The sequence below is a fragment of the Anas acuta genome, chromosome 20 (genome assembly GCF_963932015.1).
Source record: "Anas acuta chromosome 20, bAnaAcu1.1, whole genome shotgun sequence".
Lineage (NCBI taxonomy): Eukaryota > Metazoa > Chordata > Aves > Anseriformes > Anatidae > Anas > Anas acuta.
In genome coordinates this window covers 3,803,618-3,819,410 of record NC_088998.1, presented here as the reverse complement: position 1 = coordinate 3,819,410, position 15,793 = coordinate 3,803,618, and the positions used below count along the sequence as shown (strand labels likewise).

Here is a 15,793-nt window from a genome sequence, read left to right as displayed (position 1 = left end):
GCTCGGGCTGCGTCTGCAGAGCTGGTGCTTGGCCACGCAGCCCAGAGAGGGTTGGAAAATGTGGGGCACGGCGGGTGCGGCGCAACCCTGCTCGGGGCGGAAAGCTGGGTGTGAGATACACCCCGGCCGGCCCTCCCTGCCAGGGTTGGATCTTCCTGGAGGCTTCCCGTGGTCTTCTGGCTAAGCAGAGCCTGAGGTGGGAGCCTGAACGGGGCGGTGAAGCTGCTTTCCAGTCCTCTGCCTGCTGCTGGGGCTTCCCGTGCGCGTGTTCATTTTGTCAGGAGGCTGAAACACAATCCGGGCAGTTAGATAGCATCCCTCCGCGCATCCCTGGATAGAAATAAAGGTGGGAAAGAGATGAAAGGAGGCACAAAGGCTGCCCTAACAACCCATCCTGTCCTGTTTGAAGTGCAGGAGGTACTCTGGGGACAGTCCCAGAAGCCAGGGTGGTAAATCAGCCTTGCCCTGAATGTTACAGCTGTTCCCAGCCGGGATCCTGCTCTGCCATACCAATGCCAAAGCTGCTCTAAACTCACGCTGCTCCCCAGGTGGCTCCGTGCTAGGTGGCCCTTTGTCCCTCCATCCCGTGTGCCCTGAGGACCACCACCTCCCATCCCCTGCCTCCCCGCTCCCCGGGATGCTGCGGGCTGCTGTGGCTCGAGGCGCAGCGCTGCCTCTGTTCCCCGCCTCGCTTCAGAGCGAGGGAAGTTGAAGCAAAAACCAGAGAGGGATTAAGCCTTGAGTCGGGGGATTTGCCAATTAAAATAGCTGCTCCTCCCGCAGGTTTCGTGTGATACAGGAGTAGGGAGAGACCCTCCCCGTCTCCCCTGTGACCCCTTCCCAGTTTGTTCAGCTTGCTGGGGATCGAGATGGGGCTCTCAGGAGGGAGGGGGCAGCCGGGGCTGTGTTACACCGCCCGCTGTTTGGATAGGATAAACCTTTCCTCCCCGTAATTGGGTGATTGGACTTGGGAGCTTTCTCAGATATTAATCTGCAGACCCCAGAGGGGGTCAGATTAGGTTATGGAGACAAAATAGGAAATACTGCTGTGGCTAGTTTGGGTTATGGGGGATAGAGGGGATATTCTGCAGCACTCCCCTGCCGGGTTCCCACTGACGGAGGGGTCAAGGAGCGGTCTTATCTCAGCATCACGTTGACTTGGTCTTTGCTGGGAGCGGCTGCCTCTGAACTCTTTCCTCCCCTGTAATCCTGCTGCTCCACGGAACAGGACCACGACCTCCCCTTTGAAACAGGGAGGGGTGGGCAGCGATGACCTGCTGCTGGGGCTTGTGAACAGAACAAACCTTTTTTTTTTTTTTTTCCTTTCCCCAGACAGGTATTGTGTCATTAGGAACCCTGGAGTAGAAACAGCTTCGTTTTCTGAGCTGGTGTCACTTGGACAGTGAGATCCTCCTCCTTGCTGGCTTGTCAGAGGGAAGGGGTTTAGTTTTTTAGTGGTCCAGGGTGGGTGACTTACAGCAGTGGGCATGTTGGCACGCACTTTCTTCTGTCCTGTGTGATAGCTGTACATGGGGAAGGACCTCGTGCCGGTCCTGTCAAAGCTGGCAAGACGAGCTCGTACCCAAGTGTTTCAGGGCTGTGCTACTTGGGAATGCTGCACTGAAGCAGCATCCTGGGGGTACTGGCAAAGGGAAATCCCCCATGGGTGTGCTGAGCCCCGTTTGGTGTGTGGGGTGAACCCTGCAGGCTGCCCTGGGAGCAGCTCCCAGCGCTCCTGGACGTGAGATCTGCTGACACAGAGCTGGCTGCGGGCTGCAGCGCTGCTTCCAGCCCTCGCTCCTCTTTCGTTAACAGGGAGATGGCAGAGAGGGGATGGCCGCTGAGTTAATGAGGGAAGCTTCTGATCACAGCCATTGGAGTGAAACCCCGAGGTTTTTCGTGGTGATTTGGTGACTCACCCTGACAAAGCTGGGGTAGGAAATACCTCATTGGCTCCTTTTCCCATGCAGCAGCCTGGCTCCTACACTTGCTTTGTTGTCCTTGGGCCTGGCCTCACCACCACGAGCATTTTACACCCGCTGGTAAGACCTGAACCTCAAAGATCAGTGGTCCTGTGCAGCCTGGTCAATTAGCTGCCTTTAATGAGGCTCACGATTTGTTTCCCTGGTGCTAACCCTAAACACTGTCCCAGGGGACTGGCGAGCCAGGGGTGTTTGGGTACGGCTGGGGGACCCCACTGCCTTCTGCCCCCTGGCACACGTGTGTGCATGTGTGAGGACACTGACTGCAGGAGTGTGGAGCAAGCGAGCACCGCGGCTGTCCTGGGAGAAGAGGGCTTGCACGCAGTCACAGATAATACTTGGCTTTCCTTTATCCTCTGTGTCATCTGTGGAAATCAATAAATCTCGCTGACTTCATTGTACAGCCTGGGAAATTGAGGCACTCAGCAGTAATGGCCAGAAATTGTTTGCGGAGCCTTGTTCAGAGGAGCCAGTTAAGAAGAAGTGGTCGAAGCTCATGTACTGTTAATATTTACTGTGATTTTTTTTTTTTTCCTCTCAAGCCACAGAATTTTACACTCGGCTTCAGGCTGTTTTCAGTTCTGTTCCCTGTTCCTGTAGGCAACCTCAGTGCCTTTTTGGTAAATGGAGCGTGTCAGACCCAGGCGAGCGTGCCCATCCTGCCAGGGGCCGAGGCGAGCAGGAGCTCCCCAGGGCACTGAAGAAGCCTTGGGGTCTGCCCCATCCTAACGCAGCCCCGGGGAGGTGTGTGCCGGCTGCTGTCCTTGGGGCAGCCCAGGGTCGTGGATGGGGAGATGGCCACCGCTGGGGCCCCTGATGGGACAACATGCGGTGACCGTGGGGACCATTCCCCCTTGGTGTCCTGGCTTCACTCAAGGTCCTTCTGCACCCCGCAGCCGATGGGGTCTCCTCTGTCAGACCCTTGGGACGGTGTCTGACTGCACACCCGGACTCAGCACCCAACCGGGGGTGAACCCAGGAGTCCGCTGCCCCCTTATTTAGGCTGAGGAGCTTTCTTTGCAAGCCCTCAAGGATGATCTAAGAGGGGCAGCCCTAACTGCTTACAGTGGGGCACCAGGAGCACCAAGGGCAGCTGCGTGCTCCCCTCCCTGGCAGCTGGGGAGCTCTTCTGGTGCCTGCCCTGCCTCTGTGTGTGTGCAGAGTCCCATCCCGATGCTGGGGCTTGTTGGGAGCAGGGACGGAAACCTGTATGTGAGCCAGGAGGGGGGACTCAGGGTGCTCTGGGCATGGCTGGGTTCCACCGCCAGCCAAAAAGGCACCCTGTGCTCACCCCAGCTGCGAGCAGCTGGTGCATTTTTGGGAACGTGCCCAGCTGCACTGGCACCAACCCTGTTTGGTGTGGCCAAGTCAGGCAGCTCTACCCTGCAAGGAGGTGCCCACATCTGTGGGCAGATGGTGCTGCGGACACCAGAACTGGGGCTGGAGGTGGGAAATTCCTTCCTCCCTGCGCCCCAGCCCTCATCAGCTGGCCTCCCCGGGCACGTGACAGGTTCCCTTTATCTGCTAATATTAGCCATAAAACAATCCAGCTCTGTCCGTAATCCTGTTAGAGCCTTTGACTCTTGCTCCTGTGACTCCCAGCAGCTCTAATTGCGGATACTCATGCTCGTGATTAATGGCTTGGTTCATCTCCAGTGGCACCGGTTTTACATGTGAAGCCTGCTTCCCCCCGTAACGAGCTGTGCAAAGGGGAAATAATCCCTGTTAAAAACCAACAGCACAGAAATGTGGCGTTGGCATCTCATCTTCATCCGGCCCTTCTGCCTCCTGTCCATCCTCTTACTCCTCTCCCCTCTGCCTTTCATCCCCGAGCTTACTGAGCGAACAACCCTAATTGCTGTGGGCTTTAATTTTGCTGCCCTGGAGCCCATAAATCACTCCGATGCGTGGAGCATTTTCATGCTCCTTAACAAAAGGAGCGGGATTTTCTCCTCTGCTGCGTGTTTCACAAGTGACTAATTGCATCAAGGCACCTTCGAAGCAATGACTTCATCAATTGCTCATCCCGCAGACGCACGGCTGGTTATATATGCCTGATCAGAATCCTACATTTATTAGGATTAATTTATTCTCCGATCATTTTTCTTCTGCCGCAAGGACAGGGAAGTTGAGTGATGTTACTTGCTCAGCTACGTAAGCACGATTTCTTGCCTCATTACTGAGCCTGAGATATTTTTGTTGCGTGCTGAAACTTCTCCAAATGAGAGTGAGTGATGTTATGTCTCAGACAGGAGTTATCTTGGGACACCACAGAAATCAAGTTATTTCAGGGTGCCTACAAATTGGCTTTAGATCCTCGCAGCCTTTCTTCTTAGCTTTCCCTCCTATTTGTCATGGGACGCATGCCTGCCTGAGCAATAGTAAGCAGTCAGGGCTTTGTGTAAAGGGCTGGTGTTTCTCCCAGCTAGAAGCCATCTGAAAATGGGGACGCTTGCTCTAGGTTAGCAAATCCTTCTGATGCTGCTGGCAAATGTGCTCGCGAGCAGGAGGGGTGCTGAAGGACTGGCCGTGTAAAAAGGGATGCAGTGAGCGCGGGCTGAGCATCCCCGAGGAGGAGGCACTCGGACTGGTGAGGACAGAGCAGTAAACACGGGCGAATTCACACATTTTCTTAAAAGCTGTGGTCAAACCCTTTTGCGGGAGCAGTGCCTGATAACGATTGCCAGAAGCCCTCGCCTCGGCTCCTCGCCTCCCACCCCCAAAAAGGCTCCTCTCGGGGAGGGACGGAGCTCGTTTGCAGCCAGGCAGGAATTTTGCCTCGGCTACTTCCAGTCTGGCGTCTGCCCTTAATTCACTGCTGGCCCCAGCGGCCGCCCGGGGGGATTTTGCACATTTTTAATGGACCAAACGGGGTCACTTTGAACTGGAGCCGCACGGCCTGGGGGGGCCGTGGCGATGCTGGGGAGCCTCAGCTGGCCGCTGGGCAGGGCTGGGGCGAGGAGGTTTGGGAGCAGGGATGGAGCTGGGAGGTTTCCTTCGGCTGGGGAGCTCAGGAGCCCATAGCATGGGCAGGGAGTGTGCTCGTGCGGCATTGGGGAGCTCGGGTTTGGCTGGGGAGAAGAGAAAAGGAGGTGACTGCTGCGGAGAGGTGGGTGGGAGGGCAGCGCTGGACCTAGGAGGCGCGCTGAAGCCTGGAGCCGTACGGAGGCGTGCTTGTTATGTTTTGCCAGCAGCAAGCTGGCAAGAAATCGCCTGTTTTGATGGCAGATCTGCTGTCCTGCTGGCTGTCCAGCATGGGTTTGCATCTCCTGAATTGGGGCTACCTCCTAATGAGGGGCAGAGCAGGGACCCAGCCGGCATGGAGCCCCCTGTCCCGCTATCCTCACGGCAGGGGGCTTGCTTTGGGGTGGCCAAAAAGGGATGTTGCTGAAAAACAGCATGTCAAGAAGCAAGGGGCTGCTGGTAACTGAGGGTCTTTGCCTACAGAGGGGGCTCCTGCACTGCCCGAGGCCGGCTGGGCTGGGGAGGCAGGAGCGGGGCTGCGGAGGCTGCCAGCTGACCTTTCTCAAACAGTTCATGGGTTTCCAGAGCAGCCGAGGTGTCAGCGGTGTAGAGCAGTCACAGCTTCCCAGGCACTGGAGGAGGAAGGCAGGGGGCACTCGAAAGGGGAGGAAAAGGCTCCGGCCTGGAAGGGTGGAAACCTTGCAACCCGTTAACTGTTTCTCCGCGGCGAGAGGCGGAAAGCAAACCAGGGTGTGCTTTGCTCCTGCGCCTTGCTCACGCCTGTCCTCGCTGCCCTGCTCTGCTCTTGCCCTGCCTGGGCTTCTCTCCTGGCTTCTGCAAAGGCAGGACCTAGGTGGGGACTGGAAGGACCGAGGTGACAAATGGGCTCTGCCCCAGCACACGGAGCAGACCTGGACCGAGCTGCGTGCTGGAGAGCAAAGCGTGCTCCGAGCAGCGTGCAGCACGAGCAGGGGCTGCTTATGCAGAGCCCTCTGCTCTGATGAAGTCTCTGCAATCAGATTTAATTAACAGGCATGGGCACACAGAAAAAAACTCCTCGAGCCCTTTTCTTACCAGCGCATCGCTCTGCGTTTTCAGCTATCTTTGCTGGAAGTGCGTTTGTCTGGAGCGAGGAAAGGGGCTCTTGGAGCTGCGCCGTGGCAGCCCGGCAGTAACACGCTGTCGTTCGCGGCTGACAAAGCTCGGGAGTAAATTAGCAGGCAGAGTCTGTGAAAGGAAATGTTTCCTTAAACGTTTCCATAAAAGCTAATTGGCCTGTAAGAGCCGCGTACCTGTGGGCGCGCGGCGTCCCAGGGGTTCAGCGCTCACGGAAGCTATTCCTGGCTCTGCTAACAATGTTCGGTGTGACTTTGAGCAGGTCGTTTCAGTTCCCTGTGCCTTGGTTTCCCTGCCTGAAATGAGAAGAATACTCCCTTCCAGAGCACTGATAAGGTTCATGCACTAAAATTTTATTACTCGGATGGAGTTCCTTGGCAGAGGGATATTATGCAGAAAGAAGGTTAATGATGATGGTAGGCAGAGAATAAAAAAAGAAATTGCTGTTTTATTTTTATTTTGTTCTTTAAATGATGTTTAATAGCCAGTTTTCAATTCAGGAATAAAACCCAGTCCTCTGTGACCACCAAATTATCTCGCAAATGCTGCTCTGCGTGCAGACGGAGGAGAGGAGCTCACCCCTTCTCTCCGCTCTTAGGAGCAATCAGCAAAACGCATGTTGGAGCAGCTGATCTCCAGAGAGATTTCCTTTTCCCAATTAGAATTCTCATCTTCATTCATGAATAATGAAGAAAGCGCTTCCCAAGAGGCCTCCAAGAGGTTTCACGGGTCTCTTAGTGCCGGAGGGCTGGGGTGGAAGCGCTGCTGTGCCGGGCACGGCGTGCGTCAGGGCCGCTCCTTCCCACAGCCGAGGCTGGGGGGACTGAAGCAGAGTGGGGCGAGGGGATGTGCCCGAGGTGGGGTGGGAAGCCAGGCAGGCTGGGCAACACTTCTTCCAGAAGGAATTAAAGGCTGAACTGAGCTGTTATCCACCCCAGACCAATGCTGAATGCTTCCAGAAGCATTTCTAGGTGAACGTGCCCAACCACTGTGGTGACCTGGGGAGCAGAGGTGCCCCTTCCAGGACGAGCCTGTCCCCCGGTGCCCTGCCTGGCCACCCCGCTGTGTCATCCTCACCGCAGGCTGCGAGTGCCAACCACAGCAAAACACAGCACGCTCTGAGGCTGGGTGTTAGCTTATTTATTTATTTTTTCTCCCCCGTTTGTTTTTATTTTTTCCACAAACACTGGCTACGTCAAAAATGCCACGTTCGTCACCCCCCAAACTATTACAAAAGCTAAGGTCAAATTCATGGAATAGTTTTGGCTGGGGAAAAGAGCGAGGGCGAGGAGCTGGGTCCCCGCTGGGCGAAGCGCGGGGGCTGCAGGACGCCGTCTCCTCTCCTTCCGCTGCCTGTGGCCGAGGGTTTCCCGTCCCCAGGGCAGTGTCCAGCCGCGGGGTGGCAGCTCTGTGTGTGAGGATGCTCTCGGTGCTCGCGTGCTCTTTTTCCTGCTCCACTGTGTGGAAATAGCGAGTGAGCTGTGGTTTGCTAGGGGAGGTGACATCTTTTCTTAGGTAACCTAGTAGATGAAGGAAATGGGAGAAAAAGGACTGACTTCTGGACATGTTATCACTGGCTAATCCAGATCTAATCCGGATCACTGTTCTCCTTCCCTCCTCCTGGTCCGAGCGCTTGTTGGAGAGGTGCTCGCCTCCACCCTGGTGTCCCCATGGAGCAGGAACAGCACAAGAGGAGCCCTGCCCCTGGTTTTGTGGAGCAGCTCATCCCTGGAGCAGAGCACGGCCTTTTGTTGTGGCCATTCCTCAGCTGTGGTGCTGAGCACAAGCCCTGCAGCTGCTGCCTTGCCCGGCACAGTGCTGGCAAGCCAAAACACCCAGCAGAGAGCAGCCAGGCTCTGATGGGCCAGGCCCTTGGTGCTCGTTGGAAAATCCTCCTGGGCAGATGAGAGCGCTTCCCCCCCGAGGCAGGTCAGGCTCCTTGCTCACACCAGCAAGGTGACCAACAGCAGGTGCAAAAATCCCACCCCGGTGCCCGTGTTCGACCGTAAAGCGCTGGGCATCGCTTCCCAGCTTTGTTGTTGACCTCTTGCCTATCTCTGAGTTTCTTCCCACCATTTCAACTGTTGCTTTTGTTGCCTATTTAATAGGCTTGTAAACAAGGGTTCTTGCACTGTCCTCATCCCCTCGTTGTGTTTGCTCAAAGCTTTTCCCAAAACTTGCTCGCCCTGTGTAAACAGCCCCTTTTTTGCCTCATCCCCATGCCCTTCTCCCTCATTTCTCCACTCGGCCTTGCCTGGCCGTGTCAGGGAAGGTTCAGCTCTGGCTGCAGGGTGCAGTTTCAAAGCTGGTGCTGTGCTGAGGAAACCAAGGGGCCATGCTCCCCCCAACCCTTCCACCCTCATAAACACCATCGTGAATTTGTGGGGACAAGGGTTGATTGGTGATAGTTTTTTTTCTATCTCCCCCATCTGCGTCTGCACAGAGCTGATGTGGGGCCGCGATGGTGACAGTATTTGAAGCAGGAGCTGTCTCTGGGTACTTATGTGTACAAAATCTCATACAACAAGACCCTGAGCTCTCTGGGGGCCTCGAGGTGCTACTGTAAGATGAAACGATCAAATACCACCGCACGGCGAAATGTCACGGCGCATCAGTAAAACTCCTCTCTGTAAATAAGAGGAGCTCGGTCTATCTCTCTGTTGTAGAGCCATGGGGCGTGTTGTTGCCAGATGAGCCAGAGAGGTTTGTGTAAGGAATGATTGGAATCGATTAAATTGGACTGAGGAGGGGCGATCGCCCCCCGTGCGGTTCTCTTCCCCCCTGCACCCACCCGGCTCCGGGTCCTGCAGCATCATCGGCGCGTGCTCTTGCCAGGAATAAAGCCAGCCCTCCCTTTTTTTTGACCTTAAGTGATGGTTTAGGATTTCTTTTATTTGTGGACCTCGTCTTGGCCTTCTCCCACTATTTGTCTCTCCAAAAAAAGAATTCTGCTCTTTCAATTTCTGAGCCCAAATTGGAGGGGGGGGTATTACCAATCGGGATCAGTAAATAGCTCATCTGCCTTCGTAACACTTAGCATTTAGATAGTGCTTTCCATCGTCAGAGCCCTCTGCAAACTCCAGGTAATCCTCCCAGCACCCCTCCAGTCGGGTAAGAATAACTAATCCCAAAAAAATAGCTTCAGTGTGGAACTAATGTAGGGAATGGATAAGAGTAATTTCAGGTTTAAGAGAAAACTAGTGGGTAATCTCGCAAGAAAATTAGAAAAAAAGGGCAGGGGGAAAGAAAAAAGCCCGAGCTATTGATTGTGAAAGTTAAGTCGCTTCAGCTCATTGACTGGCATTTCAAGTAGCCAGGACAGGTTGGAAATATTGCAGCTACTTAGCGTAGCCTTGCCATTTGCAGGCATAAAGTACATCAGAGATTCAGTAATACGTTAAAATAGTTAAATTTAAAATGCATTCAATAATTTTTGTGTTAAGGTTCATAATTTTTTTCCTATCACTTAACAAAAAAATCTTGTAAATATTGAATTTCCTCCTTTTTGTGTGTTTATTTAATAACTGTATTTACTTATTCATTTTCTAATTTCCTTCTCCTTCTGTCATCTCTGGAAACTGGAGCTTGAGGAGATTTGCCCGCCCTTGGTGGTAGTTTAGTCAAAATATCTTGTCACTTGTGTGTCCTGGTGTGCTTTTTTTCCAAGTCTGGTTGAACAGTTGTGTTTGGTCACCAAATGAACTCATTAATACATGTTCCATTTGGGACAGGTTTTGGGGGAGAAATGGCTCAGATTCTGGTTTTCTTTAGAAACCGAGAATCTATTTTTCCAGAGGACGACTTGTGTCCCTGTGTGTCCTGCACCACGTGCAGGAGCCCAAGTCCGAGGTGGTGATGCCCAGGCTAGGAGGCAAGCTGCAGGTAGAGGTTGGGTTTTCCAGCTCTGGTGGCTCGAGTCCATTTTTTTTCTGCTTTCCAGCGTCAGCCGTGGGCACTGGACCAGACCTAGGGCTCCAGCAGACCAAGGCTGTTCTGAAACCCATGTGCTTGTGTGAGTATTCGCCTGTCCAGGACAGTGAGCTTTCCCTGAGCTCGCTCCTGGTCTCCCAGACCTCTGAATGGGTCTGTCAGGGTGTTACAGAGGTGTTTGCAGACACCACTGCAAACCAAGAATAGCTATAGAGGATCATAAGGACTTGTAGCACCAGCTCTGCTGCTCTCAAGTGCTTTATTCCCTTATATTCGCCTAAACCCCAAATCCACTGCTGCCTGCCCCAGGTATTTCTAAGCAATTACATATTTGCCTCAGACTTTTTTTTTCCTCCATCCTCAGCCCTGTGTTTTGAAAGGAGAGAACCAAAACATGCCTGAGGAGCATTGAGCATGGCCACTGATCACAGGGATGGAGCTTGGGGGTGCACGAGGGGTCCAGGAGACACCCGGGGCAGGCGCCCACCCTCCCCTCCACCCGCCGGACCCCTCTGCAGCGACCTTCTGGGGAAGAAAGAATAATAAAGGCTTGGCAGGTCTATTCACACTGTGTAAAATTGAATTAGCAGAGGTATGTGAGGAACATGGCTCAATTTCCATGGGGATGAGGAGATTTTTATCACACACCCCCCCCCCCCAGGATTATCCCGTGCAGCACAAAGCCCCTTTTGGGGCTGGCAGGCAGACGTCCCCCGGTGTGCCTCGCTGGGGTAAAATCAAGGTGATGTCTGAGCCAGGCTGGGCTGGGGGCTCAGCCACAGCGGGAGGTGGGAAGGGGAAAGTAAGCAGGGAGGCTGCAGGGACCAAAATGAAGGTGTTCAAAGGTGCAGGCTGGAGATCGAGTGGTGATAAGAGCCAGGGACCCCCTGTTGTTTTCTGCCCCCTCTCCTTGATGAGGTGTGGCACCTTTTGGTGCTCTCTGACCAACCCACAGGGTAAGGGAAGGCTGCTCAGAGGGCTTTGCACCCTAATCCCCAAACCAACAACACCAGCTCCTCTGTCTGCTGCTGCTGACCCCTGCGTTCAGTGGGAGATGAGAAAATGGCCAGGACTCTGTCTGCGGAGCTGTTAGCCCTGCTGTGAAGGGGCTGTTTGTCATCTGCTGGCCACAGAAAGGTCCCCGCAGCCTGCTGGAAACCCTGCCCAGCCCAGTGCACCCCGGGGAAGGGCTGAGCTGGGGTGGCAGCACCGTGGTGCTGGTGAGGGGCGAGCAGGGGAGGGACATGGCGGCGAGGCCTTGCACTTCGGGCAGTGACGTGGAAAGGAGAAGCGAGGAGCCCAGCTCGCACACACCCTGCGCAGCCAGGCCGAGCTCGGGAGCGAGAGGCCTCTTTGCTTCCTCCCCTGCACCCCGCAGCGGGCGGGTGGGGAGGGCTGGGGCTGGGTGGGGACCTGGTCAAGCCGCTCGGCCTCGCTCGCCAGCACAGCTGAGCTGGGGCAGTGGGTATCCGGCACCGGGGCGCTCCTGGGGCCGCAGCAGGGAGAAGGGCTGCGTGCCCACATGGTGCTGTGAGGGCCGAGGAGAAAGTCCTTGAGCGGTGTGGGGTGGCTGCACTCAGGCTTTAGGGTTATCTGAGAGCAGAGTCCTGCCGTGTCAGGTGGGAACTGGGTTTCGTATGGTGTGAGCAGCACAGGAACTGGTTCAGAGGAAAGGGTGAGGGGTTGCTGAGGGCAGAAGGGAGCCCAGGAAGGAGAGACAAGCAGGGTACACATGGAGGGAGCCCTGCAGAAGCCCCCAGGAGAGCCAGCCTGGTCCTGGGGTGACTGGTGGAGCTGGGAGAGCAGCCAGGTCCCTCCTGCCTCCATCCCCATCAGCTGGCTCTGTCCCTCTCGGCAGCATTCCCCCAGCCCAGAGCGATGGCTGTGTAAGGACAGCAGCAGCCCCATTCTCAGGAGCGGCTCTGCCAGGGCTGCTCACCGTGACCTGCCTGTCCATGGCGGGGAAACGGGGCCCAAAACACCCCGTGAGGAGCAGTTGTTCCCTCTGGGTCACTGCCCACCCCAAGCACCTCAGGCCAGGCTCTGTCAGTGCTGCCCCACACACCGACAAACCTCATCTTTCTGCCTCAGAAAAGCCTGCTTGCTCGAGGTGCGACCCTTCACCATCATGAAAGTTAAATTTCTTATTTGCCAGAGGCTTGGGCACAATCTCTGTGGCTGTGACCCTTCTTGGTCAAGCCTGGCCCCTTAGGGCCTCCTTGCACCTCTGTCATCCCCCCAAAACAGCAACCTTGGTCTTCAAAGGCTGTTGTTTCGCAGCGAGGAGCTGCTCCCTTCCCAGCGTGTGTGGCTGCTGGTAAACACATGCTGTTCCTGTGCAGCACCTGCGTGCGAGGGTCTTGTGAAACCTGACATCCTAACACCTTCCCAAACGGGTGGGAGGTGCAGGGGTGTTCGAGGTGCTGCTGCTGGGTGCCCTCGGCCACCTCCCTCCTCCTCCTTCCTCCTCCCAGCACCACAGGGTTGCAGTCGGCAGGTTTGGCGCAGGGAGAGGTAAGGCAGCGTTGTCCCTGCTCACCGAGGGGTTAAAAGCAAGCCCCTCGTACAGGCCAGGCTGTGCTGCTGTGGGCAGGACGGTGCTGAGCTGTGGTGCTGAGCTCAGCCCCGGAGCCAGCGCAAACCCCGGCACGAGCTCCCCGCACGCCGTCTCCCGTCCCCGTGCCGAGCCCGCAGCCCTCCAGCTTGTTTGGTTTTGTCCTGTAACCAGCCTGTTTATTGTTCTGAAAAGGTTAAATTGGTCAGGGAAAAAAAAAAAAAAAAGATGGATTTTTTTTTTCTTCCCCTTTCTAATGAGAGTCTGGGGACCTTTTCCCTGCTGACGTCAGAGTCGTATCCAATAGCCTTTGCAGTGAGGCCTGATTTGCAAAGGACACCCTGGGGTAAAGCAAAAATCTTGGTGAAACCGTTAAAAAGAAAAAGCACCCTCCGAGATGACTTTCTGCTGCTTTTATGTCCTGATTTCACCTTCTAATTACTGGCCCGGCCTTATTTATTTATTTCTTTCAAGCCGGGGAGGCCGCCTGCAGCCCCCCGTGCGTGTGCGCGCGCGCTCCCCGTCCCGTCCCTCCCCACGCTTGGCTCTCCCCCCCCCAGCTGCCATGCAAGGCGAAGCCAAGCCCGAGCAGCTGGGCTGCTGCGTCCTGCCTTGGCCGGGAAGCCGAGGGGGCCCCGTCTGGGTCGCTCTGAACTCAGGCAGCCCCAGCGCTGCCATTCGCGGCGCCGCAGCACCGGCTGGCTCGGGGGCCGCCACCGCCGCCTCCCTCCCGTGTCCAGAATCGGGCAGCGGCTGGGGGCAGCTGGGGGTCTTGCCCTGTGCTCCCACCCTGATGGGGTTTTGGGGGCTGTGCCCCAGCCCTGATGATCCCGGTGGGATCCCCGATGGGATCGGCAGAGGTGCCACGCAGCCCTGTCCCCACAGCAGGACCATCGAGGGTGGAGGTGGCAGGGAAATAGTTTTCGCTTGCCCAGTGCCACGCTGGGGAAAGCTGCCAGAACATCCAGTTTTGTTGTCGTAGAGGGTTTGTTTTCATGGAAAATCTTTACGTTTTCCGTTAAAAGCTTAGCTGCCTCTCCCTGCCTGCCCATGCTGCTGAGGGACGGAGGCCTTCGGCAGCCTTGCAGTGCAGGAGCTGCTGTTGAAGCCCCTTTGTGCCAGGGCCCAGCGGTTACATCCTATTTTTAGTGGCTGAAAGTGATGCCCCTACACCCCCTATATCAGCAGCAGGGCTGGGTGAGAGCAAGTGCCACAGGTACAAGCAGCATTCAGGCTCCAGGAGCCACTGGTGTCCCCTGGGTTTGCCCTTGGAGATGTCCAAGTGGAGCCTTGTGGCGCAGGGCCCGGCCCCCTCCCTGGGGCGTGTTAGAGGCACCCAGACCTCTTGGATGTTTTTCTTCGGTGGTTTTCTGGGTAGCTTGTTTGCTGTTTTTGAGGACTCTCAGAGGAAGATGTCTCATCCTCTTCACAGCCAGCCTTGATGAGCCTTTTCCGGGCTCAGAGGTTGCTTGTTTGGAGAACACGGAGCAGTTCTGCCCATGAGGCAGTGACAGGACCTCTCTGTGTCCCGGAGGCACGGCCAGAAGCCCGTCTCCTTCCCCCAGTGTCGAGGTGGCTGAGGAGCAGTGAGGGGTCCACACGGGAGCAGCCCTGTGCACCTTCCTCCGAGGACAGGGACACCACCACCTACGTGTCCAGCAAAAACCTGGAACTCAAACAGGACAAACTCAATAGCAGCGCAGTTCTGGGTCCAAACTTTATGGCCATCCTCTTCCGAATAAGTTGAATCTCTTCCCGGTCCGAATACATCCAAGCTTTGAGCAAGCTCAGCTTCTGCTCTGGCTCTTGAGCCAAACTTTGCAGATTCAGTGTCTCTCCTTTCTCCTGCTTTGCTCTGGACCCGTGTCAGCACTCGGTAGAAGATCCGGGCCCAGCAACTGTGCTCTCCTCATCCTCCCCAAAGATTTTCCTGTCCCGCATCAGGGTGGCACCACTCGTGCTGGGTGCACCTGGCCTGGAGGGAAGGCTCCCAGCACACCAGGGCTGCACAGCACGGTATGGTGGGACAGCTGGGTTTCAGTGATGCAATTAATGGGACTTGCTCTGAAATTATAATTAGCACCTTAGTGCCTGCTAAGTGCAGGCCATGACTGTGTGTTACAGGTGTCACTGGTGCGGCCAACCTACCTGTTCCTCTGCTGAGCACTGGCAGTGAGGAAATCCTACTGGCAAATATCCCTCCTTGAGTGAAATCTCCCTCCATGCCCAGATGTGGTGCGTGGGGCTGAGCTTGTGGCTCTCTGCTGGTACCAGGCCTTGGCAAACCACAGAGCCCTGCACTAAAGCAGGTGCCTGGGAAGTGTGGAAAGTGGCTTTGCCAGCATGCAGGGAAGGGCTATGGGATGAAAAAACCTCAGGATCTCATCTGTTTTAGGGCAAGATTTCTATCCTTGCTCTTTGGAGTGACTGGAAGCCACAGCTGGCTGGGCGTAAGGAAGGGTGTGTGTGCTGCCTGGCTGTGTGAAGGCCCCAGAAGTGATTTCTGGATGTCTCATGCCGGGTGCAGTCCTGAGGATGCTCCTTTGGAAGGGGGCCAGGTAGCCAAGGCCTCAAGAACATGAGCTTTGGGGAAAGGGATGGGCAAGGAAACACAGCAGAGCTCTGTGACGGCTTGGGCATGCGACGGTGGCACAAGGGAAGCCAGGACTGTCACCCAGCAGAACAATGACCCAGGGGGGGCCCTGTCGGTGGCACCCCAGCCACCCCTGAGCACAGCCTGCCCTCGAGCAGCCGCCTCCTCCAAGGAAAACATCCCGGCTGCTGCGGCGATTGAGCAAGAGGCCGGCGGGGCGAGCGCGGCAGCGGCGTGACGCAGGCGGGCGAGGAGCTCCCGGCTCTCGCGCCGGGCTGCAGCCCCAGCTGTCCTCTCACTGTGCTCCTCTGGAAACCTGCTGTACAGCCAAGTTTTGTCTCCGAACAGCCGCGATACATTGGGAAGGTCGGGAGCACCCTCCGGCTGCCCCTCCTCCTCCTCGTTGTCCCTCATCCTCATTTTTTTTTTTTTTTTTTTTTTGCTTCCTCCCCTCCCCGCCATCGCCGCTTGCTGCCGCTTCTCCTCGCCTCGGAGTTACCTTCAGCAAACACCGCCGCGGCCCGCCCGAGCCAGGCGAGGCCCCGCTGCCAAATGTAGGCTTAGAGGCACAGCACAGACACAGCTCCATTAAGCCAGGCTGAGCCTTACGGGAATCGTTCCTGGCCCGGGCTTGGAAAACAAATATAGCATGTT

The 15,793-nt window shown here is 56.0% G+C and overlaps 1 protein-coding gene across 15 annotated transcripts in view; it reads left to right on the top strand.

Moving 5' to 3' along the window:
- ASTN2 (astrotactin 2) overlaps nt 1–15,793 on the top strand; it is a 324,948-nt gene that overhangs the window by 245,926 nt on the left and 63,229 nt on the right. Inside the window, exons 20-21 of one of the 15 annotated variants that reach the window (XM_068656622.1) lie at nt 10,003–10,074; nt 10,357–10,556. The exons of 12 other annotated variants lie outside the window; for them this stretch is intronic. In XM_068656622.1, coding sequence (XP_068512723.1) covers nt 10,003–10,074; nt 10,357–10,394 — 110 coding nt within the window. In that variant the 3' untranslated portion in view covers nt 10,395–10,556. Of the gene's footprint in view, nt 1–1,815; nt 2,656–10,002; nt 10,075–10,356; nt 10,557–15,793 lie in introns of those variants that run through there. 2 more of the 15 variants (XM_068656623.1, XM_068656624.1) reach the window with 2 other exon arrangements.